Genomic DNA, 27,196 nt, shown 5'->3' on the forward strand with positions numbered 1-27,196 from the left:
AGCATATTTTTATATACGAAAAAAGATTAATAATCCAAAAAGGAGGTAGCCCGTGACCAAGCAAACGTGATGTTGAAGATACGATTTATGTTCCCAATTAGCGGCTGCAGTGAATTGCAGTGCGGTTCGTGAATTGCGCCACTCAATGGACCAACGGGTTCATTGAAGGTTTCTTGTATTCCTTTATGATAAAATAGAATAATTTGTTGAGATTAAAGCCTGACTACACGTGATCAAAAGGTGATTAATTCGAATATATTCCATTTCCACACGACCATATTTATTTTATTCTTTTTTTTGTTATAGTTTAATAATTGGAAGAATTTAAATTCAGGTTATAGTGATGATTGGTTTAATTTTTTATTTAATTTTTTTTATAAACTTAAGGGTGTTAAAAACAGTGGTTGTTTGAAGATTTGTTAACAAAGGAAAAGTTGTAGTAATATATATTTCATGTCTATATAATCTTATGATACAATTATTAAGATATTGTGTGGTACATTATGAAATTCAATATCATTATATCATCTCATGTTTGGTTGAGTTTTGCAATAAATAAATTAAAATAAATCTTTATTTTTCAATTTATCGTCTTATTATAAGAATGAACCAGTGAGTTGATTTTCACTCTTGGACACTATGATGAATTTATTATATTATCCATGCAAACACCGAGATCGATAACCAAATAGCTCCTTTTTTCCAAACTGTAGATTTGATAAAAAAAATCAAACTATTAATTATTAGTGAAACGTTTATCTATTTTATCGAGTTGGACACTCGATTGTGGTATGGAATATGTATTTAATTAAAAAAAAGTAACATATCAAAATATTTTAAATACTTTTAAAATACTTATTTTCACTAATTATCTTCAATTTTGATAAAAGATTATATTATGTTTACTGTTCAGAAAAAAAATTAAAATTAAAATTCGATATTATGAAATGAAAATATTTATTTACTCGTACGTGTTAGTCCTCTTATCTTTCTACCTATCTGTCTTCCTTTTCCTCTTTTTGTGGCAACGCAATCATTCACGAACAGGACAAACTACAAAGTCCCCACTCACTCACCTCTCCATGGTTTCATACTTCTTCGTTTTCTTCAAGCCTCCTACTCCAGCTGTATTTCTATCCAGCACTATTTAGTCCAAACACTTTCTTCCCTACGAACTACACCAAGAAATGGGGAAAAAAACTGAACTTTACGTGTTTTGGATTCTGGGTTTCATTCTGTTGGCATGTTCTTGCCATGTTTCTGTCGCTGTCACAGGGACGAGAACTTACATTATCCACATGGCGAAATCAAGAATGCCCGCCATTTTTGAGGATCATTCTCACTGGTACGACTCGTCTCTGAAATCGGTGTCGGGCTCGGCGGAGATTCTGTACACGTACGATAATGCGATTCACGGATTCTCAGCCCGGATGACGCCGGAGGAGGCTGAGGCGCTGGCGAATCGGCCTGGAATTGTTTCTGTTATGGACGAACTGAGGTATGAGCTTCACACGACGCGGACGCCATCGTTTTTAGGATTGGACCAGAATTCTGCTATGTTCCCGGAATCTGAGTCTGCCAGTGATGTTATTGTCGGGGTTTTGGACACTGGTGTTTGGCCCGAAAGCCCAAGCTATGATGACACTGGCCTTGGGCCTGTGCCAAGTTTCTGGAAGGGGGAATGTGAAGTTGGAACGAATTTCACTAAATCCAACTGTAACAGGAAGTTGGTTGGAGCCAGGTTTTTCTCTAAAGGTTACGAGGCAACTCTAGGCCCAATTGATCAATCCAAGGAATCAAAATCTCCGCGTGACGACGATGGCCACGGCACGCACACCTCCTCCACCGCAGCTGGATCGGTTGTCACCGGCGCTAGCTTGTTTGGGTACGCAGCCGGGACTGCACGAGGGATGGCAACGCGTGCCAGGGTTGCTGTGTACAAAGTCTGCTGGATCGGCGGATGTTTTAGTTCCGACATTTTGGCGGCAATTGAGAAGGCCATAGACGACAATGTTAATGTTCTATCGATGTCTCTCGGCGGCGGCGTTTCCGATTACTTCAGGGATAGCGTTGCATCGGGAGCCTTTGCCGCCATGGAGAAGGGTATTTTGATTTCTTGCTCCGCTGGTAACGCGGGCCCAAGTTCTTATAGTTTGTCTAATGTAGCACCGTGGATAACCACCGTCGGTGCCGGCACCCTTGACCGTGACTTCCCGGCGTATGTAAGCCTGGGAAATGGGAAAAACTACTCTGGCGTTTCACTTTACAAAGGCGGCTCATTACCTGGAAAAATGCTTCCTTTAATTTACGCCGGAAACGCAACCAATGCCACCAATGGTAATCTCTGCATGACGGATACACTAATTCCTGAAAAAGTCGCCGGAAAGGTTGTGCTCTGCGACCGTGGGGTGAACCCAAGAGTTCAAAAGGGTTCCGTCGTCAAAGCTGCTGGCGGGGCAGGGATGGTTTTAACCAACACCGTGGCAAACGGCGAGGAGCTGGTGGCAGACGCCCATCTTCTTCCAGCCATGGCGGTGGGGCAAACCACCGGTGAAACAATCAAATCATATCTGTTCTCCGATTCAAATCCAACCGCCACAATTTTCTTCGAAGGCACCAAAGTCGGAATCCAACCCTCGCCCGTGGTGGCCGCTTTCAGCTCCAGGGGACCAAACCCCATCACCTCGCATATTATGAAACCCGACATTATAGCACCAGGTGTCAACATACTAGCAGGCTGGTCCGGGGCTGTGGGCCCCACAGGCCTCGCAGAGGACAGCAGGCGCGTGGGATTCAACATAATCTCTGGCACGTCGATGTCCTGCCCCCATGTAAGCGGCTTAGCAGCTCTGCTTAAGGGCGCGCACCCAGACTGGAGCCCGGCCGCCATACGATCGGCGTTGATGACCACTGCTAAAGTCGTAGACAAAAATGGGAAATTAATCGAAGACGTCTCCACAGGGAAACCATCTACACCATTCGACCACGGTGCCGGCCACGTGGATCCCGTCTCCGCCCTGAATCCGGGCCTCATCTACGACTTAGATGTGGATGATTACTTAAACTTCCTCTGTGCATTGAATTACACGGCCGACGAGATCAGCGGCCTGGCCAAGAAGAATTTCACATGCGATTCCAGCAAGAGCCACAGCATAAACGACTTCAATTATCCTTCATTCGCGGTGTCCCTTCCGGCTACCTCAGATCGTACCCTCGGCAGCGGAGATGGTACCTCTTCGAATACAGTGAAGTACACAAGAACTGTAACAAACGTGGGATCACCTGGAACGTACAAGGTTTCGATTTCGACGAGTGATGTCTTCAAGGTATTAGTGGATCCTGAGGAGTTGACTTTTAGTCAAACAAACGAGAAAAAATCATATACCGCAACGTTTACCGCGGTTTTACAAGAACCGGTGGATGCAAATGAGTTTGGTAGGATCGAATGGTCAGACGGGAAACACGTCGTGGGGAGCCCAATTGCTGTGAGTTGGACGTAGACTTCTCTACCGAAGGGGAGAGTAGTTTACATTATATTTTAGTTGTTTTGCCCTTTTCAGTCATTATTATTGTCTTTAAATTGTGTTCATCGATCTATTAAAATGAATTTTAGCATGTTGTTCTTTTATTTTATGTTGTCCTTGAATGTGATAGATTTTAATTTCATAATTTTCGATTAAATTTATCATTTACGATGAAATAATAGATCAAATAAAAAATAAAATATATTTCAAATAATCATTATTGAATTAATTTAAAAAAAATTTATTAAAATAAAATACTATATAAACATATAAAAAGATTTGTTACATCCAACGTCCAAAATCTAAAGAACATTACCAAAAATCCTCGGAGACCGTTGACTCGTCTTACTTGGTTTACCGCCCCCAAAAGATTTGCTACATGGAATCACATGTCCTCGTAACTTCAGAAAGAATCCACACGTGTTTTCATTGTCAATCAGTTTGATTTATCTAGTGATGTAACATTTCATTTTCCAAAATCTTGAAAGTCATTTTGAGTCATCCTAAAGGGGCGGAGTGAATTGGGCAGGACAATTATGGTTTCTAGAGAAAAGCGTGGTGTATGTGTCATCGCTTGGTGAGATGAAATCATTACAAGAAATCGAAGTTAGGGAGGGTTATTGGATCATTTGGTGGGTGTAAAAGTCTTAATATCGCTTAACTAACCATTTAAATATACATAATTGCTACACGAAACTGAAAACTAAATGTATGTGGAACTTAGAATACTTTTAATTTTAATATATAAATTTCGAAATATATATATATTTTTTTGGATAAAATGTGTATGATTGTTCTCTATTTCTTTATATTTTAAATTCTACTTTCAGAAATCAATCCTAGGAGGGACATGAGGACTATGCGAGTCCGATAGCAAATTGGATAAGCCCACAACCAGAGCGCGAGCGCAAGAATCGTAAGGTAGATTTTTCATCAGTTGGGCCAGATGATAATCGCAGAACAGGCAAACCCTTTCTATTGTTTGGATAAAATATTAGAAGAAAACAATATGGGTAGATTCAAAATTGATTGGCTTTACATACATATAGCCACGGGTCACTCAGAAATAGACACACCTGAGGCAAAGAACAAACAGCTCCAGGACTCGTGTCAACGTCACAAAAACACATCATTGTTAGATTTTTTTAATTTTATGTGGCGAAAAAAAAAAGAAGAAAAAGAAACACTTATAAATAATTCGACCAATTACCCACATCTCACAAAAAGATCAGAAGAATCATGGAGAAGAAACAAGATAGTGAGAAGAAAGGGAATGTACAAGGGTTACCCGCGGAAACAAGTCCTTACACACAGTACAAGGACCTGGAAGATTACAAGCAACAAGGGTATGGCACACACGGCCACCTCCAACCTCAACCTGGCCGTGGCGCCGCCGCCTCCACGGATGCCCCCACCGTCACCGGCGGTGGACCCACAAATCCCCAGGCTTAACTCTCCACTAAGGATTCCAGCAAGAATTGACCAGCTTGTTTAGTTAAATTTTAGAAAAAATATATAAACGTTAGTACGTAGAATTTACATTTTATCGTTTAAGTAGATCTCAGGTATAATATGTCTTTTGATGTATGTTGAAGAAATGTCCTAAAGATAGTGGCACCCAGGGACGCTCGGGTCATGTGTATTAGGTTATCTCGGATTATGGATCAGGTTATGAGAAGTTTCCGACCAATCTGACAAATAGTTGGGCAAATGAATGTTCGAGATATCATCTCTCCGGGTTACCAGAAACCCGGGCTTCCGGACGAGTTCCCGGGTGATGATTTTCTACCCCAGGTTATCTCGATAATAACACCTCACTCGACTGCATAAGTATGAGATACCTTATCTTGGTAATCATTACTGACAAAATCGCATGGCTTTGACAAGATGAAATGGACAGTTTGGCGTGTCAGAAATGAGGGTATGTGCAACCATCTTGTCATAATTAGTAAGTGAGCCTTGAAAACAAGGTAATCATTGACTTTCTTTTTATAAATATCATGTTTGTTTAAACATTAAAGGATTTTTCATTCACATATTGCTTGCCCACATCATTTATATACATCATTTCTCTTTGCTACCTAGTTCTTTTCTCATTCACTTGCTGACTTTAGCATCGGAGTGACCACGCCGAACATGTCTCAGGCGTCCATTCACATAGTTATCTTCGTATTTGAGGACATCACCAGTTTTTCTCTGGAGAAAAACCTTCGGTTTGGATGCAGATGTGCTCTCATATCTCATTATTTTCATAACCCCGATTCGATGAAAGTGCCAACGCATATCATATCCGTTTTTACCCGGTCACATCAATAACTAAACGGTTAATTAATAAAAAAAATTAGAGACGTTACATCATTTTTATCTTTTAATTGAATGCAATAGTACATAGAGCTGGCAAACTGGTCAATACATGATGGCGCTGGTCTGCCAAGAACCTCTGGCCGAGATCTAAAAATCTCCGATCCAAGGTATGTTTGTGGTTAGACCAGTCCGCAAAAAATAAAAATAAATAAATAAATAAATAATCTTTATAACGAATTAAAAGTTATTATATAAATATATATTTATAAAAAAATATCAATAAAAATTTTAATTATTAATATTTGTACGTTTACATTTTATAAAAAATAATTAATACAAAAAATTCATAATTTTCATTAAAAAAAATATATATCATCCTAAATTCCTAATGTAATTTTTTTTCATTCCATTCTCACGGATCAACCAAAGTCCGCGTAGGCTCACCAATCACGCAGATTGGCCCATTTAGGCCTTCATTTAAATGGATTGAAAAAAATTCAACTAACCCATTTAAATTATATGGCGAGAGATACAACCTAAATTGACAATTATCATGATATAGTTCCATCACATTTGTTAGAACCATAGTGCCGCCCAGAGTGATATATTTTACGAACTTTTTATTTATTTATAAATAATAATAATAATTCTTATTAATATTGTTTTTGAATAGAATATTGGTGGCAAATATGACCAGAAAAGGTAATTGATCACTCGGTTCGGTTATTTTCTCCTAACACTAGAGCTTCGTGCAAGAGTTGCGTGCCTACATAAAGGTGACTGTGATCACTCGGTTCGGTTAATTATAGGAATGACATTTAAAATTGTAATATATGGATATATAAAGATAAGCAAACATTTTTATAAATTTCAAAGATTTTAAAAGCAGTAAAATATATTAGATACTAGTAAAAGATACACACGTGTGCTTATATATAGGGTTATTTTCGATATTTAAATAATGTCACACCAAAGAAAAAAAAAGAGTTAATCTAAGTTCATCTATTAAGTATAATATAATACTAGTAAAAGATACACACGCGTTGCATGTATTATTATTATTTTTTTAATTTAATCAAATAATACTAAACAATTAACACAAAATTATTATCAATTAGAAGAGTTATTTGATTTAAAAAAAAATTTTGTTTAGATTTTTTTCTATGTAAAATATGGAGTGATTTGATGAGGTTTTTAATATAGTAAGAAGGGTAATTATGAAATTAAATATTTTGTTGTCCTCAAAAGTAGTTATTCTAAGTATTTCATATTTAATAAGATAGTATAGATCATAGTATAAATAATACAAAGAGAATATAATTTATTCCGTTTTACGGGAAATTGGCCTTCAGTCCCCAGCCGTCGATTTTTTTGTGTTCAGTCCATGGGTACTTTTTTAGTACCACATTTCCACATGAAGTGTACCACATTTTGTATGACATAGTACCACAATTTTGTGGGTAGAGAGTGAACCAAAGAAATATTTTGATTGAGTATTTTTCACCAACTTCCCGTTAAAATACTTAATTATCGATTTAGTGCAATGGCCACGGTATCTTTCTGATGGGGAAAATGTCAAGGGGCGTTCTTATTTGTTTAAGATCAGATTTGTGAAGGAGTTGAAGCTATGCAAAGTGAGGAACTCTCCTATATTCCTCGTGATATATTGCAAGGGATGGACTTGGTAATGAAAGAAAATCCTTCTAGGCAGCGAATCTGTGTTGGGGATTGCTTTTACTCCTCGAAATACATGAGAGATGATGACTTTGGTAATGGAGTCGGAGCTTATAGAGGTTTTTGAAGCCTACTTCACAAGGTGTTTCTTTGTGTTTGGACTACTCTGTGTTGCCATTTCGTGAGCCAATGTCAGTCAGAGATTTCCTTATGGAAAACGTTCCACAAATTAAATCAATAGATGACACCAAAAGATATAGACAGTTGACCATCTAGGCTCTCAAAGGGTTGAGAGCATGAGTAACGCAGCGCCCCGGTAAAGAGAAGTATCTCATTGTAGGTGAGCCTTGTTGCCTATTTTCTGGAAAAGTGGGGAAGAAATATTGAAAACCTAAATATTCCTTGTTTACAACTTGGGAGAAGCAACAAATCAGCAGACGATGTTCCTGTGGAATTATGTGTCTTGGTTGAGGGTCAGAGGTAGCCCAAGGAGGATTTGGACCACCTGAATGCCAAATATTTGAAAGCCTTGAGAATCTCCTGAAAGATGTCGTGGATAGAGCTAGAAGTAAGAGCAAAGAAAATTTACAAATAATTGTTTTTGTGATGGCTAAGAAGGATCCTGGATACAGGTTTCTCAAGTAGGTCTCTGAAACTAAAATTGGTGTCTTGACCCAATGTTGCTTGTCCTCCCATGCCAATAAGGGACAGGGCCATTACCTAGCAAAATCTTTGTCTCAAGATCAATGCTAAACTTGAGGGCAGCAACTTTGGCAAAGCTTCCCCATGTTGTTAGTTAAGACCATGTGATGTTTATAGGAGATGATGTGAATCACCCGCCAAATAATTCGCTCTGTCCCTCAATAGCTGCAGTTGTAGGCACTGTTAGCTGGCCTGCTGCAAATCTCTATGCAGCTAGGGTCAGTACCCAAGCACACGGAGAAAATATTCAAATTTTGGAGTCATGTGTTTGGATCTGAACAAAACTTACGCTGGGTGCAACAGGGTTAGACCAAACAAGATCGTGATCTTTCGAAGTGGTGTTAGCGATTACCAGTTCGGAATGGTGTTATCTGAGGAGCTGCGTGACATAAAGAATACGATTTATGAAGACCATTACCAACCAAAAATCACTCTTATTGTTGCTCAAAAGCACCACCAGACTCGTCTTTTTGGTGAGAGCAGAGATGACGTCCGGCCAACCGGCAATGTGCCTCCAGGAACTGTGGTGGACAAGGTAATCGTTCATCCTTTCCACTTTGACTTCTATCTCTCCAGCCACTGTGGAGGTTTAGGTACAAGCAAGCCAACTCACTACAACGTGCTTCTGGATGAGAATTTCTTTTCGTCTAATAAGTTGCAGAAACTCATATACGATATGTGCTATTCCTTTGCTCGATGCACAATGCGGTGTCACTTGTGCCGCCAATCTACTATGCCGATTGATGCGATCCTGGTGAAATGGATTAGCCGGGTCGAGTGTTCTACCGGATCTGCTATCAATATAATGGAGAGAATAAGAGCAGGGAGATATATCTCCATAATATGGCTTCAGCTGTAACCTGCACACAAGGAGATGAACTCGTGAATGGGCGCCGGAGGGGAGTCCGGCGTGGCCACTCCGATGCTTAAGTCAGTGAATGACTCAACAAAAGACCAATGTAACCGAGTGATGGTTGTGATATTGGTGTAAGAGTGTAGACAATAAAATGAATGGATCTATATGTAAAAGGAGAACCTGATATTTATAGTAGGAGAAGTAATGATTACCTCGGTCTGCGTGCTACCTACTAATTATAGTAGGACGGCTGAGCACACCCTATATTCTGACATGTCAAATCTCATACTGGTCACATCCAGCCCATCTGATTTTGTCAACTCATCAGCCTGGTGTCAGAGATGGGACAGTCGCCCATATCCTATTCTGCTAGTGTACTCGAGTGCGGTGCTCATATCGAGGTGGCCCGATTAGAATGCCTACCGGGGTTCTTATATAAGAGCCCGGGCGTCTGGTTGTCCGGGGAGTAGAGCCCGGGCTTGCACCTGCCCTGCTTCAGAAGAATCCATCCTGCAGATTGACCCTGATTTGGGAATCCATCTGATATCCCGGGTCATCCATGACCCGGGCTCTTACAGGGGTATCATCGATCTTGTCTCGTACCAGGGGCATTTGTTCCAAGATGCAGCGATGAAGTCTCAATCTTGTTCCCCAACGTCATCATCTCATGCAATGAGCTCGACTTCATTGTCTACAGCCTGGTGTGAAAAAGAGACTCTACAGTCTGCACCCTGAATTGGAGAACATCAAGTTCTTTGTGAGTAGCACCCCTTTTGCTATTCATTTGGTGACATAGTTTGTGCACGCAGAGCCGTACATTTTATGAGGCCAACCAAGCGGTTGCCTCAGGGCGTGACCTAATAAAGGGCCCAAATTTATATATATANCGCCTTTTGTAGTTTTTACAATTATAGAGACTAAAAGTGTAGTTTCTACGATAATTATCTTCGATTAACAATGTCGCAAGATAGACTAAATGATTTAATTATGTTGTCGATTGAGAAAGAAATGGTATGACAATTGGATTACACAAATTTGATAAATATTTTCCTCTCTAAAAAACTAAACGAATAGTATTTATGTAGTTATTTTAAATATTTATTGAGTTGTTATTGATGTAATATATTAGTTTTGATATATTTATGTATTTATTATTATATTTGCTATTTGGAAATTGAATTTTATATTTATTAGTGCAACAAGAGGGTCCATTTTTCATTTTTCGTTTCAGGCCTCATTCAACACAGATACGGCTCTATGTGCACGAATCTAAATGGGGGTCTTGTTTATCATTTCTCAAAGCAGTCACACTGAGATTTTAGACATCAAACATCCCCTGGTTTTTTCCCGCTTGTGTGTGCTGTCTTCGAGTGTGGGGTGGAGCTTTTTCCCCCCTTATGGAATGGTGTCTTTGTGTTGCTTTCTGGTGTGGACTATTGTGTTCTTGGGTTTATCTATGTGTGATTTGTTTGTGTCAAATAAAAAAAGAAACATTGTGTATTAGTCTCGTCTTCTTTCCTAGGATGGCAGGCATTTATGTTTCATAAATCTTGATTTATTGTTGTTATTTGTCAATTGGCTTACAAAGTTCCTACTGATTATCTTGACGAGTACTTTATGAGTGAATCAATTATCATCAAACGTCTTTTCATTTATTAAGGATATGTGGTTGAACTTTTTGATGATTGATACTTGAGAAGACCAAATATTGATGATACTCAACTTCTTCTTCAAATGCATGATGAGAGGCACGACTTCCCTGGCATGTTGTGCATCTTTGATTGCATGCTGGGAATGGAAAAATTCCATTGTTTATTGGAAAGACGAGACATGGGCACCAAAAATTGTGTTTGAATCGGTGACGTCTCGGTACATGTGGATATGACATACAGTTTTTGGGGTAGTCGGTTTACGTAATGATATTAACGTGTTGTACGAATATCTCATATTCAACAACTTCTTGCAAGGAAAATGCCACGAAGATTAATTTCATAGTGAACAACACTCAATATACAAAAGAGTATTATCCAACATATTAAATATATCCCGAATGAACTATTTTCTAAAAGGTATTTTCTTGTCCGGAAGATCCTAAGAGGAGGATATTTAGGGAAATATAAGAGGCTTTGAGAAAAGATGTCCAAAGAGCATTTAGAATGCTCCAAGTTCGATGGGCGATTGTTAGATTTCAACTCGTTATTGATACATGAAAAAGTTAAAACATATTATGTTATTATTTTGCATAACATGATTATTGATAATAAAGAGTGGGTCACATGAAAAATATTACAAAGATGAAGATGACGGCCCACCCATCCAAGACACAAATCGAGGATTTAAGGATTATTTACGGAGAAATTCTAAAGTACATGAGGTGCATCACCAACTTCGTGCCGAATTAATTGAGAAATTTTGGGCACAACACAACAAGATTTAAATTTTACATATTTTAAAAAAAATTTAATTTATATTTTATTTTTAATTTTATGCAAGTGAGATTTTTTTTTCTAGTTTGTACTTATTTTCAAATTTAAAATAAAATTTTAATTTTAAATAAATTACGATCGTAAAATAAAATGAAATATTTAAGTAATAAATATATTTAAAAATAATATTATTACTTATTTTAAATAATAATCATTAAAATATTGTAAATAAAATTTTAAATATATCTATTTATTCAATGAAAAGAAGGAATATATATATAGATAACTCAAATAAGATATCTGTCTCATATAATACGACCCGTGACATCGTGTCACACAAGTTTTTGTCATATATAGTGTGTTAATTGAGTTGGTTAACATCTACAAGCGTGAAATCAAGAATTAAGAATTTTATTAAGATTTTTTAGAAATGCTCACTCATGATATAATAAATTCAATTAATTGTAGGGATTTTTCTATATATTTTATTTTTGGGTGGCAGATGATTGACATTTATTAAATATCTTGTTTCCATTTCCAAGTGTACCGACTTCGAGATGCAGGATATTTTATCATCTCCAGAACTATTAAATTTTGTTGTCCTAACAAAGAAGTGAAGAACGTGCGCCCACGTGTAATAATTTAAATAACATCCCAGATTCGAATTTTGTTATGGATAAAAAGATGGATAACGATAGGCTTATCCCGGTAATAGATTCGTTCTGATTCGATTTTAAATTAAGTTGGACCTAATATGATTATGAAAACAAAATCTTGTTTGTTAAATAAAATTCTATTGAATGCTATGTTGTCTTGGGAAAGCACAGAAGATTACATGCAAGATTTATTCTCCAAAAAATAAGACGATGGATCAATTATATCATATGTATTTCTACGTTACTATACTACAGCTAAAGGACCTTGTCAACACATTATATTTAACGACCAAATCTCATTCATCTATACTGTATTATTAAGTGTGAAACTCTTAAAATAAATACTTTAGAAGACACCAAAATATTTAATTCCGTAATTACCTTTCTTATCATACTAAAAATCTCCTCAAGTCACTCTATATTTTACATAAAAAAATCTAAAAAAAACTTTCTTTTTAAATCGAACAACTATTATAAATTGAAAATAATTTCATGTTAATTGTTTAGTGTTATTTGATCAAATTAAAAATAATAATAACACATACAATGTGTGTGCATCTTTTTCTAATTTAATAAATTCCACGTAACCTATAACTAACAATTAATATATTTTTTTAAATTTTATTTCACTCATTTTCTCATTCTGTAAATAAGTAATTTTGATATGTTATACATTCATCGTCAATCTTTGTATCAATTACCACTAATAAATGAGTTTCATTTCATTATGAGCATGTGGACAAGATATTATATCATATTATATTATATATATGACTAATTGACCGCCAGCAGCAAGGTTGATAAATCCAACGAGATTGAATTCATTTGAATTCAGCAGAAGGATGCACTAAAAAATTGTGCACCTCTTCTTGGATGCACTAGGACGATACAATCGATATTCTAAAACATGGAACTTGATAATTTATTGACGAGATTATAAAAAATACAAGAACGATTTATATTATTATACTTGAATAAGAAGATAACATAACATCTCATCCACGTACGTTTTTGCTAGTAACAGTTGGTTGATGCTAGCATAACCCTGATCAATTATCAACCTTTCTTTTTCAACCTTTTTCATTAACAGACACAGTGTATGTACACATACACTTGGCCGACATCGACACCACACAAGTCGTTTTATGCCCGGTCATGTGATGGCCACCACATACAAAAAGTCAAAAATATCAGCCCATAAATCCAAATTCCTTTAAATGCTAACTGTAGATTAAACCCAACTCCTCAAACATGGGCACAGTCGAAGAAGCCCACAACGTACGGGTTCTAGGCTCCGGCCAGCAGACCATCGTCCTCGGTCATGGCTTCGGCACTGATCAATCTGTGTGGAAGCATTTGGTGCCTCACCTTGTCGACAATTACAGAGTCATAGTGTATGATAACATGGGCGCCGGGCCGACGAATCCGGACTATTTCGATTTCGAGAGATACGCCACTCTTGAAGGGTATGCGTATGATTTGCTTGCGATTCTTGAGGAGTTTCGTGTGGAGAGCTGTATTTATGTGGGCCATTCTTTGTCCTCCATGACTGGAGCTATCGCATCCATCTTCCGCCCTGATCTGTTCCACAAGATAATCTTGATTTCAGCTTCTCCGAGGTACAATCTTTCCTGTCTTTTTTTTTTATTTTTATTTTGGATAATGGGACGACGAATGGAATTTCGCAGAGCTGAATTCACTAACACCATTTGAGCAGATTTATAAACACGGACGATTACTACGGAGGATTCGAGAAAGAAGAAATCGACCAACTGTGCAACGCAATGGAAGCAAACTACAAATCCTGGATTTCAGGTTTCGCCCCACTGGTGGTGGGTGGAGACATGGATTCGGTGGCGGTGCAGGAGTTCAGCCGGACTTTATTCAACATGCGACCCGACATCGCACTCAGTGTGTTTCGAACCATTTTCACGTTTGATCTGAGGCACTTCCTGTCGCGCGTCACTGTCCCGTGTCACATCCTTCAGAGCTCCAAGGATCTGGCCGTGCCGGTGGCCGTGGCGGAATATTTACACCAGAATCTCGGCGGGAAATCCATCGTGGAAGTGATGTCAACCGAGGGCCACCTGCCGCAGCTCAGCTTGCCGGAGATCACCATCCCGGTGCTGCTGCGACATATTACGCGGGATATCGTTGACGAATGATTCAACGAGAAAACAATGGTGATGAAAATGTTCGATTGTTCTTAGGTATCGTGATAATGTCGTTATTCGGTGTTAACTATTTAGTTTATGTTTCTTTGTCGAGTTCTGCTGTATGAATCATATTTTAGAACAATAATAATATTGCGTTTGGATATAAATATTTGATTTGAAAATTATTTTTAAATAAAATTATTAATTTGATATATAATGAATTTGAAATTAACGTATTTTAATCTATTTGAAATCCAATAATTCAAAATTATTGATCTATATGCACAATGGGTGTTTTGTTTCTTTTGTGTTTAATGAAGTATTTCAAGCAATTCATTAAATTTCTATAATCTGTATATACTTCATACCAGTGGTGTGGGCTGTAGTCCCGCCCTTGTCGCCCCACTTGACAATGGGGCCTAATGTTTCCGTGCCATTATTCGTTCAGTTCAATATTTATAGTTTATTTACTGTTTTTGTTTTGGATACTACTTTGCAGTCTGATTTGGTATACTGATCAAAGTAACTACATTTCCTTTCCAATTGAATTTGTGAATATTTGATATACATACATACATACATAAGTGATCCGACATTAAAAAGATTTTTTTTTTATTTTGGTTATTTCGTCGAGTAATAATTAGATGAATTGATTAGTTTATTTTATTGAAAAATAAAGAACAGAAAAAGTAGGCAGTGGCCAATCCTGCTTTAATAGCGGGATGAGATTCCAGATAAAGCTAGCAAGGTTCCTTGTTATTCACGGATCCTTGTTGGGTTTGTGTCTATTCTTGTCTACACTTTGAAGTATAACTTGGTAGGCGTGTCGAATTATTTCAATATTACTATAAAAAAATTTATTACCATATTTTCTTTTTCATTGATGATGAGATCAATTTTTAAAAATTACGAAGGAGGTTAGGGATATTTGTTTTAATGTGGGTCGAACTCACGTCTTTCTCTTATCGATAAAAATTTATGTCAATACACTATTATGAGTATTGACGTCAACATTAAAATCTAAAATAATGATATATATATTTAGTTTTGAATGTAAACAAACATTAAGAGATTCGCTCAATTCCTTATGTTTAGTATAGTTTTTATATATAAAAATATTTGAAATTTTTGAGTGTGTTATTATACTCCAAAGGATAAATTATATTAATTTTTTTAGCTTAACCTCATATTAAACTTGCTTAAACTTGTAAAATTTGGAGCTTGACAATCACGCTTCACGGGTTTTAGAATCTTGTATCAAATATAGAATATTATAAACTAATTTGAAAAAAATTAACAAAAAAATTATGAAATTAATCAAATTATAAGCCATTTAAATGAGCTTATACGCTCTCCCAATTAAGAGATTCTATTTTGGCACATGAACAGCTGATTTATTATTAAATGATATGTAAAATATGATTAATTTAATTAAATTTGATAGTGAAATGAAATCGATATACGAACTAATGGTAATTAATGGATGCATGCATGATTATTATTATTTTTATCATGATACATGAATTATTAATAATTATCAAGCTGGTATACGGTATTTATATTACTGATCACTTTTTAAAACAAATTTATACTAGCTTTTATCTAAACTATGCATGTGTTCAGTAAAAGATTTTTTAATTTTATTGCAACATTAATTTTTTTTTAAAAAAAAATTATTAACAATCAATTGTAGCGTAAAATCAGAATCTATTATTATTGTCTAACTATTACTTGTGTCTTGATTTATTTATTATTATTAATTAATTATCGATTTTTAACGTAAAATCAGATAAATAGATGTATTTTTAGTATTATTCGTGTAATTTTTTTCCCAAGAAGTAAATTGTTGAAAAGGGATTGAATTTGAAAGAGAAATTGCTCCATGATTATCGCTGCTTTACAGCTTGTGCTGTTTCAATCGTTTTGTCACCTCACCGAACCTTCCATTCCAGCTGCAACAATAGCTCCTAATCAACTAATCTATTTTTATATATTTAAAATAATAGTTTTTTCTGTTTTTTTATTATAAAAAATAAAAATAATCGTTTTTTTTTCGGGAAATTGGACTTAACTCCCCAGCCGCCGTTCTTTTTTGTGTTCAGTCCCTGGGTACTTTTTTAGTACCACATTTTCACATGAAGTGTACCACATTTCCACATGAAGTGTACCACAATTTGTATGACATAGTACCACAATTTTGTGGGTAGGGAGTGAACCCAAATAAATGTTTTGGTTGGGGATTTTTCACCAACTTCCCCTTTTTTTTTGGGGAATATTTTAGTCGTAAATGAAATGTGATTTTTTAGACCAAATAGTAATGTGATTATCTTTTTATAAATATTTGTTGTTGATTTGGAAATATCCTTTAAAAAATTAAATCATTATTTTGATATAGACCTTGATTGAAACTTCTCACTTTCCTAACCTTTATATTGAGAATTTGTATTTAAATACGGATGTGGACAATTTTCTTATTGGCAAAACATATTGTCCAATAGAAACAGTACCAACAATATAAGGAAAAAGAATCATACATAGAGTTTTCATTCGTTTGCACGAGACACAATGCACACAAATATAAGAAACATCGAAGTAACTTTCACCTATTAGATGTGCTAAATATATCAATACTGTACATATAATAGGTATGTGCGCGCGCTACTTCAACGATAAAACACAGGTGTCAAATTTATGTTTTGAGAATCTATTAGCTTTCATTTGTAAACAATTCATTATGTGCATAGAAAATTCATTTCCCGTTTAATGTTACAATAATGATCCAACATACATTTATGAAATTATGAAAATCTCGGAGGTTCGGAGCAAGCATAATGTTTTAAACACCTATGTTACTCGCCGCCAAATATAAAAAAAAAAACACTTTTTTTGTCCTAAAATATTTTGGAACCATGAAACAACTATTTTTTGAATAAAATATTTAAAATGTAGAATTTTTTATATACTGTTGTTGAATGTTTTTAAAAAGTGCTATATTTGGTGTTCAACATATCATTCTTTTAATCAACCACCAAGATTAATCAATCATCTCACCAACGGCTTACTTTGATTTTAAAATTGTAATAACTTTATTTGTTTATTTATTTTAAAGAAAAGAAAAGAACATTACAACGTCTTAAATATATATATATATATAGCCGTTGAGTGAGGTGACTAGTTCACAGGCTAAATGGGCCAGATCCAGTCTTTTTATTGGCCTCAGTACAGCACAGTGACTGTCCAGCCCACGCAAATTCAGGCCTATTTATATATCACTCCGCCCCTTCAATTCTATTAAATCCACATTAATTATTTCTTAATTAATTAATTAATAGTCCATTGTGAGCGTTTTCGGTTTCCTGTAAACATTTCACGCTTCTTTCAACGAAATTGCGACCATGGATCGGAGAACGGGATTTCTTCTTGCATTTATCTGCATTGCGGCTTCCTCAGTCAGCGGTCAGTCCCCTGCGGCTGCGCCAGCTCCAGCCACAGTCGCCGTCCCCACACCACCGTCAGCTGCGCCCGTTGCAGCTCCAGTTTCGACTCCTCCGACTTCAGCTCCGGTAAGTTCTCCACCTGAAGTTTCGATTCCGCCTCCGGCTTCCTCGCCTGTGAGCTCGCCGCCGACACCAGCCCCAGTACAGTCCCCGCCAACTCCGGCGCCCGAGTCAGCAACTCCACCTGCTCCGATTTCAGCGCCTCCGGCCACCGCACCGGCTCCTAGCAAGAAGAGCATATCTCCTGCTCCTGCTCCTGAGCTACTCAGTCCGCCTGCACCGCCGACCGAAGCTCCTGGCCCCAGCACTGAGCTATCTCCCAGTCCCGCGGCAGTTAAAGATCTGGTGCGCATTATAACTCCTTCAATTTATTTAACCTAAGAATCATCCAGATCTGGTACTACGAGTCGTTATTTGCTCGTAAATCAACTTATCGTTCAAATTGAGCGTGTCTGAGGAAAAAAAGCGATTTGTGCTTAACGTGCACCTTCTCGGTACACGATAGCGCCGCAATGATATCCCCACTTTTTTTTTGGGCAAAATTTTTAATATTATATTATGTGCTATATTATTTACATTTTTCGTTTGTTTTTTTCAGAGTGGAGCAGAGAAATTGAGGAGTGCCGTACTGGGAAGTTTGGCCCTGTTCGTCGGATGCTTCTTCATCATCATCATCTAGGAAATTAGTGATAAATCACTTTTATCCAACAATTTGCCACGAAATTTCATTCCACTCCCGTTAACGATTCGTCACATACCTTATTTGCCACACACAGGACACCTGGCGTCTCTTTGTTTCTCTCTGTTCTTTAGACACCTTTTTCTTTCTTTTTGAGTTTTGTATGATGATTTGATGATTCTATTGATTATTTATTTATTAATTCCAGCGTGCGTTTTTTATCTTGCAATTTAATAATACAGTTATGCTTCTCAATTTAAATTATTATTCAGTTTTGAATTTTGAATATAAAATTGGATCATACCAAACGAATTGATGAGTAAAATAAATCAGAATTAACCTCATCATATCGGGTCCAAAACGGCCATTATCTTATAATCGGGCCTCTCTTAATATCAAGAACTAAACAAACATATCATGCTTTCACAGAATAAGAGCACTCAATATTCCTAGAATAACTCTTAGCAAGCATCTCAACAACTTGATAAAAATTTTATTTTTATGCATGCTTATGTTAAACTTCGAAATTACGATACAAACAAAAGTGTAAATTTTGAAATAATTATTCGATGAGCCATAAATATTGCTGTTTCTCCTCAAAAGAGATAAAATAATATCAATTCGAATAGAGGACGAGCAAAAAAGTTTGGTCAGAAAATGAAACGGCAGCACCAAGACAAAGTGTGACCTTCACCTTCCAAGAAAGTGCAAATTTAATAAAACCAATTATGATCATGGCAGCTGTCACATTTATAATTAATTAAATTCTTTTTTTTAAAAGTGCAGGCAGGCAGGCAACACTTTACTTCAAAACCAAGATTGTGTCCTATAGGGGTCAACAGGATGAAGACGCCAGTCGGTGCCTATTATTGACACCCAATTTACAGCTTCTAATGCCTTTTTAACTTTATTTTTGTTAATTTTTTAATGGAACTGCTCTTGTGTGTTGACAAGTAGTATTGTGATGATTTCAAATGATTGGAGTGTCACATGACTAATAAATATGTCCGCGATGGAGGACTTTATTATTTAGACCACGATCAAATGGTACATTATGATTTTACCATTTAACCACGATAGATTTAACAGAATAACGTGAGATTAAACATTTGATCCGTGATAGATTCAAACATGGGATTAACATTGTTAATTCAGATTAGTTCAACTTCGAATCTTGAAGTATAACGCCCGTGTCTTCTTATTTTCTCACTCACACATGTTATGCGAAACTTTTTAAGGGTCAGTCATATCAGAATTGCTCAAAGTCAATCACAATTTATCAAGAGTCAGTCATCCCAAAATTGCTTAAAATCAAGCACGCTTAACTCTGAACTTATTAAGTGATGATCCTCCGAAAAGAAGATGTACTTTGATGATATGAGTAATACCTATCAAATCTTTAAATCCTATTCAATTGCATAATCATATACCTGAACAGTTTTTAAATCACTCTCATTCCAGTGTGAGATCTGTTAATTTATTTTTCCTTCGTCAAAAAACTTGATAGGAACCACTAATTGTCCTTGTAACCTCGTGGCACCGACAATTACCCCTCTTCGGCCCTCACGTCACATGAAGTGGCACTATAAATAATGCTGTGAGTCTCACTTAGGTCGAAAACAAAATCAAGAATAAATCCCTAACTTCAGTTCCTCAGATTACTAAAAATGAAGCTTCTCTTCTTCCTTGGTTTCCCGTTTCACTGTTTTTGAGCTCTTGTTTTGTAGCGGATGTTGTGCTTGTCCCGTCTCCAACCCCGGTTAGTAACATTTAGCCTTCAATATCTCTTTAAAATCTAATGAAACACTAGGTGTCACATTTTTTATTACATTGCCGTTGATGGAGAATCATATGGAAATACTCGGTGTTCTTATCTTTTTTTGTATTGCCTGGTATTTATAGCATGTCCTATGTCTTGATTCGATAGGAATTTCGTAACAACCCTGAAAAAAAAAAATAAGAAAAAAGAAGAAGATTATGCTAAACTACACTTTCCAAAATTTCGAAATCCCTGTAGGCAATCCAAATAGCAGTTTTATACTCTAACAAAGCTTGGAATGTGTCACCCTGCAACTGGAAAGTATATGCTCAGAAGTAATATATAAGGTAGACATGAGCAGAAATCAAATGAGTAATGTTCGTCTTCTTGTTCAGTCGCAAGACCATGTAATGCAAAGTGCGATACAAGGTGTGGAAAGCAGGAAACTACAAGAACTGCTTTAAAAACTGCTGCATATATGCTGCAACAAGTGCAACAGATGTGGAAACAAGTCGGAGTACCCGTGTTACAGATATATGCTCGACTCCAAGGGCACACCAGTTTTTGACCAATCAAACTAATTCATTGATATCACGCTATTCCATAGAGAGAATAAGATTGCACTCTTGATCCAACTGAAGATTTACAGAAACCAATAATATCCTTTGGTTAATCGAATTGAAGATTTACAGAAACCAATAATATCCTTTGGTTAATCGATCTAACAGTAATATCATGATTCTATAAACATACTACTATTCCAACTCCAAGTTTGTGTGTACACAAGCATATTTTTGTATTTTACAACTTTCATAACAACTTCCGAACTGGCGACATTTTATAAATTAGCCTAATCTGTGACTGAACCCCAACTCTCCTTGCTTGAAACCACGTTGGGTCGCGTTGAATTTTGTTTCGTTTTATTTCAAACCTTCAGAATCCTAAATTAGACGATATAATTATTAATATCCAATATGTGTCTGTCACCTATAAATCTCGGTTTTTTCTTAGTATCTGCAGGTGCCTGTATTGATGGATCAAATGCAAGAACCACTAGTCGATTTCTTGGTTTTTCGAATCAAACTTGGAAACACAGTCCCCCTTCCAACAAGATACATGATGAAACAACTATATCCAACTGCAAACACTGATACCACAGGAGTAAAGAAATTTGCGCGTCCCTTGGATGAGAAAAAATCCACCAAAAGATAGACGTTGATCAACATCACCAATCCAGCTACACACCATGATGCTACCTACCAGCATAAGGATCCAAATTATCATGTTTTTGTCAACATAAGTTAGGATTGGATTTCATATTATTAAGATTATCATTATATCTTGATTTTAGTTTTATTGTAAGGATAGATGACCTAACAGATATATCCTGATGCATTTCACCCACTTATATCTTATATTGCATTTAATTCTCTCTACAATATAATTCTACTATTTAAGTTCAACAATTCTAATATTGACTCTACCGAATGCACTCATGAAGAAAGAAAGTACCTGAAGAGCAGTGCCGATTCGGAAAACGCCCATGATTTCATCTTTTGACACAAGACAAAGGAGGGGGATAAGAGCAAAAGGGAACTGAATCGCCTGAAGCACGTTAAGCCATTCGTTCAAAACATCCAACGAATCCTCAGATGTATCAAAAACTAGAGCAACGATTAGTGTAGGGACGATAGCACAGCTTCTTGTTATAAGGGCTCGTAGCCATTTTTTCAACCGCATGTTCAAAAATCCGCCCATAATAAACTGTCCAGCGTAGGTACCGGTCATGGTGCTACTTTGGCCAGAAGCTAGTAAACCAATAGCCCAAATATATGCTATTGGAAATGATCCACCATATTTTTCTTGAAGATACTGCCCTGAATTTCCAAGACCTACACTGTTGGCTTCTTGTGTACCGTAAAATGCCTTCGCGAAACCGAGGTAACTAACAGATTTATGACGAAAGAGGTAGTGAGGGCAGCAACAGATTCTATTGAAAAGTACGTGAGAGCTTCCCGAATTCGTGAAACCTTGCGATTGTCGACTTCTCTAGACTGTACAAGTGCGGAGTGCAGGAATATATTGTGAGGCATTATAATGCACCCCACCACTCCTGCTGCTTGCTTTATTGTGCTGGGACTGAGTTTTGGGACCAAAACACCTAATATCGCAGTTTACATATTAGATAGCCAAAAATGCAAAGAAAGTTAAATTTTTCGGAAAGCTCATTTTCTCACCGCTTAGAAGTTCAACACCATTAGGCTTTGTTTTGCCAAAGAGCCAAGCAAATGATATTGCCATAGTCGCTATCAGGACAGCAAAAAGGGCCTCTAATTTCCTCACACCACAATGCTCCAGAAATAGAAAGACGAAGCTGATCAAGACGAAGATAAAAAACAAGAAGAAGAAGGAACACAAGTCATAAGATAGAATACAAATTTTTAATGGAAATATATATTTAAAGAAAATAATAAATGTATTAGTTTTGTTCATATGAATCTCAACCACTGTAAACGTAGAAAAAAAACAAAGATTTAATCTTCATGCACAAAACTGAAACTTTATGTACACAACTTACCATTTTCAAATACTAGCATATTCCTCTATCCGATATATGAAAAATACTATAGCATTTAATATGAACTCTCAACCACTCTTTACCTAAGAAACAGTACTTACATTTCTCACCATTTTAACGTGTTTCTTTATCTGATGAAGAATAATAAAATACTCAGTTTATTATATAAGAAAAAGGTAAAATTTGATTAAAACTAAGCTCTCGGAATTTGGACAAATTTGCATTAGCTAAAGATTTAAAAAATTATCTTAACTCAAAAAAATGATTTCAAGAACTATGTTGTCAACAATCTCCAAATATTTACCAGTCGAGAGCTGTGATGATGACACCAACCCATATGGGGATGAACCCATGGCTCAAAATCTTGATCGCAATAGCACTACCAATTACTTCCTGAATGTCAGCCCCGATCAAGGCAAACTCAGCCATCACCCAAAGTAAAATCCGGGACCACTTCGGGTACTCTTCCCTGCACAGCTCCGCCAGGTGTCGGCCGGTCACCACGCCGAGTCTGGCCGCCAGAAGCTGAACCAAGAGACCCATCGCCGTGGCCCATAACAGAAGCCATAACAGGGAGTACCCGGCCACAGCGCCGGCCTGGAGGTCCCCCTCCAGGTTACCAGGATCCAAGAACGCTATGCTCATCAAGAATCCGGGCCCAGTGAAAAGCCACAGCTTTCGCCATGAGAACGGCAGTGCAGCGGAGGAGTACTCGTCGGCTTCAGATCCCACGTCCACTCCGATCACATGGATTCTCTCTGTGGAGTCGTAGGCACGCTCCTCTTCGTTTCCCTCGATGAAAACGAAAGGCTGACTTGAGAGTAATCGTTGCTGGGATTCTTCTTCTTCTTTGTCGTGTGGATTCATTTTGATCAAAAAGTGTTGATCGGTGAAGAAGAAAGGTAGAAAAGTGAAGGGATTTTGGAAGAGATTTTAGGAGAGCAAAGTTCGACGTGGGAAAATACAAGAGTCGAAACCTTCAGTTATGGTCACCATATTGTTTTCAAATAATGCAAAAAACAAAGTATAAAAAAGGATATAATATTTTTTATAGGACCTAAATAATTTGATTTTAATCTTTTAGTGGATTATAATTTTCGAAATAATACAGAATTCTCGCACCCATTTCTTTGTCAACCGAATGAGTTTTTTTTTTTAAAAAAAAAAAAAATATTTTATGAAATTATTATCAAATATAATTTAGTAGGTCTCTTGCAAACGATCTCTAATTCTGCTCATATTTACAATAAGGTAATACTTTTAAGAAAAAATAATATTTTTCATTGGTGACCTAAATAGAAGATCTTTATAACAAAATTGACTTGTAATACCGTCTCACTAAAGTTTTATGATATAGTTTTACAACACAAAAACTGCTATGAGATCGTCTTATAGTACAATTTTTGAGAAGGATGTCTTATCCTACCCGAATCATTAAAAAAAATATTGTTTTTATGTCAAAAGTATTACTTGTTAATCAAATTATAAACCAGATCGATCCATCTAATTAAACATATACAGATATGTGAGATTGTCACACGTTAAATAATGGGGAAAATTGAATAATTATTTCCTAAATTGTGAGTCTATTATTATCTGGAACATGATTGGATTATATTTGATGTGTTGCTGCTAAAATTTTAGCGGATAATTTGTTTCTATGTAATCTTTTTCTATCTATACTATTATATAACAAGATGAGGTCATCATACGGACCATCTTATAAAATATCAAAATATTTAATCTCATAATTATCCTTCTTACTTACTTTTTCACTAAAAACTTACTCATGTCACTCCACATTTTACATATAAAAACTTTCTAAACAAATTTTTCGTTTAATTGAACAATTCTTTTAAATCGAAAACAATTTAGTTTTAATTATTTAATATTATTTGATCAACTTAAAAAAATAATAACACACACAACGTCTATGTATCTTCCACTAATACTAATTAAGCAAGATGATTGAATAGTAACCACTTTTGGTAATAACCTTTTTTAAAAAAATTCCAAAACAAGTCTTTCACACGTTTAAACTCTAAAAATATATAATTTTGTAGTGATTTTAATTTTTAATATTTTATATAAAAAAAATATCTTACTAAATCGCATGTCATATTTAATTTTATAAAATATTATAATTAAATTGGAACTTTTAAAACAAAATATGCGCTTGTTTAAATAAATTGTTTCCCTAAACTTAAAAATATCTCTAATATTAAAATTTTCATACGAAGAATAGAATTAACCTACAACAAATTTCAATTATAGCGGAAAAAATGTAAGAAATAAAGTATCCTATAGTTTTAATTTAAGTTTAAACACTGATATATTTTTTAAATGTTCCGAAATAAAATTTCGAGGAAGAAGGTAAAAAAGTTTCATAAAATGTTGGTATTGATAGTTTAGCGTAACAATGACATATCAAAAAACTTAGTATATATGTCTTACACTTAATAAAATAGTATAGATATATAATTTTATTGTAAAATATATATGTTATTTAGATTTTATAGAAACAATAAGATTTTTTTGGGATACATTTTGAGTAGGATAATTTTGGTTATTTTAGTGTAATTATTTTTCATAATTGTTATAATATATAGGATTATTTAAATATTTGAAAATTTGGACAAGTCGTGACACCGAAAATTAGTTAATCTACATTCGTACCCAAAAATGATTGTTTATAAATTATATGATAATTCAATGCAGAAAATTACTGTAAATTTTATCCGATTCATATAGTGCATGCCCACTTATTACACTAACCTATTAAAGAAAACTTTAAAAGTAAACTTCGGCCATATTAATAATACTGTGTGTGGGTAATTTTAATTTAAATAATAAATAAAAGATTTCAACCAATTAAAGGGCGACAGGATTAATGTACAATACAAATATTAATATCAAGGTGACATCGGAACAACTGATCACGATAACTAACAGTGAAATGATTGTTAATCAAATTAGTCAATTTTTTTAGAGTAAGCAGCAAATAATATAGTATATTATCGAAAAATAATGAAGGCGAGTTCTATCATCTATTTATTGTCATATTAAAAAAATAAATATTTAAAACCAAAATAATGATGAAATTGGACGATCATATAAAGATTATCGATTTTTTATATAAAAATAAATATATAAGAATATTTTAAAATTCATAATTTTTTATTAAAAATTATCCTATCTTTTAAAACAGTTATAAGTAAGAAATTATTATTTGAGGCGAGTCGATTATGTCAATATTATGAAATTTTTGATTATTTAAAATGAGTTCGCAAGATTTCGTAAGATAATTTTCATCTATCAAGTTTTTATCAAACAAGTTTCTTCAAATATAATTTAACCAGTTATGTGGTTATTTATCAAATACATAGTTATAGCTCAAATCAAGAATTCAGCACCGAATTTTTTTAATAATTTGTAAATAGCATTATTATTATTTTCATTTGGAATAGATAAATCCTATATATTTCTCGAAATTGATATTGTTGTGTTATTTTTTAGGTTGAGTTCAACTTAGCCGAAATATATTATCTATGACAAAAACTTAAGTGAGACGATCTCACAGATCGTATTTTGTGAGACGGATCTCTTATTCAGGTCATCCATAAAAAAGTTTTACTTTTGACAAAAACTTGTGTGAGACGGTCTCACGGGTCATATTTGTGAGACGGATCTCTTATTTGGGTCATCCATAAAAAAATATTACTTCTTATGCTAAGAGTATTACTTTTTATTGTGAATATGGATAGGGTTGACCCGTCTCACAGATTAAGATCCGTGAGACGGTCTCACATGAGACCCACTCTTTACTTTTTATGCTAAGAGTATTATTTTTTATTGTGAATATTGGTATGGTTGACCCGTCTCACAGATAAAGATTCGTGAGATCATCTCACAAGAGATCTACTCATTATCCAACTATCCACATTTTCTCTTACATATTATAAACAGAATATGTGAAAATGAATAAAGATAATCATATGTATCATTAAAGTAATGCTCGAAAGTCAGCTGATACAAAATAATTTATCATTTGCGAAATAAAATAAATCATTCATTTGTAAGAAACTAAAAGATTCCAAATTGGATGGAAGGAAATCAATTCAAATGTCGTATTCACATTTATTCACCTTTTAAATTTTTTTGAAAGCATCACTATGCATTACAGCCCTTCCTTCGTATGAAAAAAAGATATCGTATTAGATTCTTTACAATACTTAACCGAGTAGATACATCATACGAGTACGGATAACCGTCACGTTTTATTATTAAAAAATTTATATAATTTTTTAAAGCACAAAACTTATATAAATTTTAAGTTATAAATTAAAGTACTTGAGATTAAGAGTGATATACCGTACCGTACCAAA

The 27,196-nt window shown here is 35.3% G+C and overlaps 4 protein-coding genes and 2 pseudogenes across 4 annotated transcripts; 5 read left to right on the top strand and 1 right to left on the bottom strand.

The window, feature by feature from the left end:
* The first annotated feature begins 988 nt into the window (after positions 1-988).
* LOC140960055 (subtilisin-like protease SBT1.7) lies at positions 989-3,625 on the top strand. The gene has a single exon (XM_073418172.1). It carries the CDS (start codon positions 1,188-1,190, stop codon positions 3,498-3,500), a length of 2,313 nt encoding a protein of 770 aa, XP_073274273.1. The 5' UTR covers positions 989-1,187; the 3' UTR covers positions 3,501-3,625.
* A 1,100-nt stretch (positions 3,626-4,725) lies between these two features.
* Positions 4,726-5,537, top strand: LOC140960057 (uncharacterized). The gene has a single exon (XM_073418174.1). It carries the CDS (start codon positions 4,764-4,766, stop codon positions 4,974-4,976), a length of 213 nt encoding a protein of 70 aa, XP_073274275.1. The 5' UTR covers positions 4,726-4,763; the 3' UTR covers positions 4,977-5,537.
* A 980-nt stretch (positions 5,538-6,517) lies between these two features.
* Positions 6,518-9,795, top strand: LOC140958808 (protein argonaute 2-like; annotated as a pseudogene).
* A 3,570-nt stretch (positions 9,796-13,365) lies between these two features.
* On the top strand, positions 13,366-14,465 carry LOC140960558 (karrikin insensitive 2 receptor IA). Its single transcript, XM_073418863.1, has 2 exons — positions 13,366-13,761; positions 13,860-14,465. Exons 1-2 carry the CDS (start codon positions 13,394-13,396, stop codon positions 14,305-14,307), a joined length of 816 nt encoding a protein of 271 aa, XP_073274964.1. The 5' UTR covers positions 13,366-13,393; the 3' UTR covers positions 14,308-14,465.
* A 3,117-nt stretch (positions 14,466-17,582) lies between these two features.
* On the top strand, positions 17,583-18,676 carry LOC140959684 (uncharacterized). Its single transcript, XM_073417638.1, has 2 exons — positions 17,583-18,140; positions 18,394-18,676. The coding sequence occupies exons 1-2, from the start codon at positions 17,694-17,696 to the stop codon at positions 18,472-18,474; spliced, it is 528 nt and encodes a 175-aa protein (XP_073273739.1). The 5' UTR covers positions 17,583-17,693; the 3' UTR covers positions 18,475-18,676.
* A 2,279-nt stretch (positions 18,677-20,955) lies between these two features.
* LOC140958358 (metal transporter Nramp3.2-like) lies at positions 20,956-23,805 on the bottom strand (annotated as a pseudogene).
* Positions 23,806-27,196: the final 3,391 nt, after the last annotated feature.

The sequence above is a fragment of the Primulina huaijiensis genome, chromosome 15 (genome assembly GCF_012295235.1).
Source record: "Primulina huaijiensis isolate GDHJ02 chromosome 15, ASM1229523v2, whole genome shotgun sequence".
Taxonomy (NCBI): Eukaryota; Viridiplantae; Streptophyta; class Magnoliopsida; order Lamiales; family Gesneriaceae; genus Primulina; species Primulina huaijiensis.

Bases quoted from the DNA above. Each gene is read 5' to 3' on its own strand.
- LOC140960055 (XM_073418172.1), top strand. From the start codon at position 1,188: ATGGGGAAAAAAACTGAACTTTACGTGTTTTGGATTCTGGGTTTCATT.
- LOC140960057 (XM_073418174.1), top strand. From the start codon at position 4,764: ATGGAGAAGAAACAAGATAGTGAGAAGAAAGGGAATGTACAAGGGTTA.
- LOC140960558 (XM_073418863.1), top strand. From the start codon at position 13,394: ATGGGCACAGTCGAAGAAGCCCACAACGTACGGGTTCTAGGCTCCGGC. The intron at 13,762-13,859 runs GTACAATCTTTC...CCATTTGAGCAG, and splicing joins TTGATTTCAGCTTCTCCGAG to ATTTATAAACACGGACGATT.
- LOC140959684 (XM_073417638.1), top strand. From the start codon at position 17,694: ATGGATCGGAGAACGGGATTTCTTCTTGCATTTATCTGCATTGCGGCT. The intron at 18,141-18,393 runs GTGCGCATTATA...TGTTTTTTTCAG, and splicing joins CCGCGGCAGTTAAAGATCTG to AGTGGAGCAGAGAAATTGAG.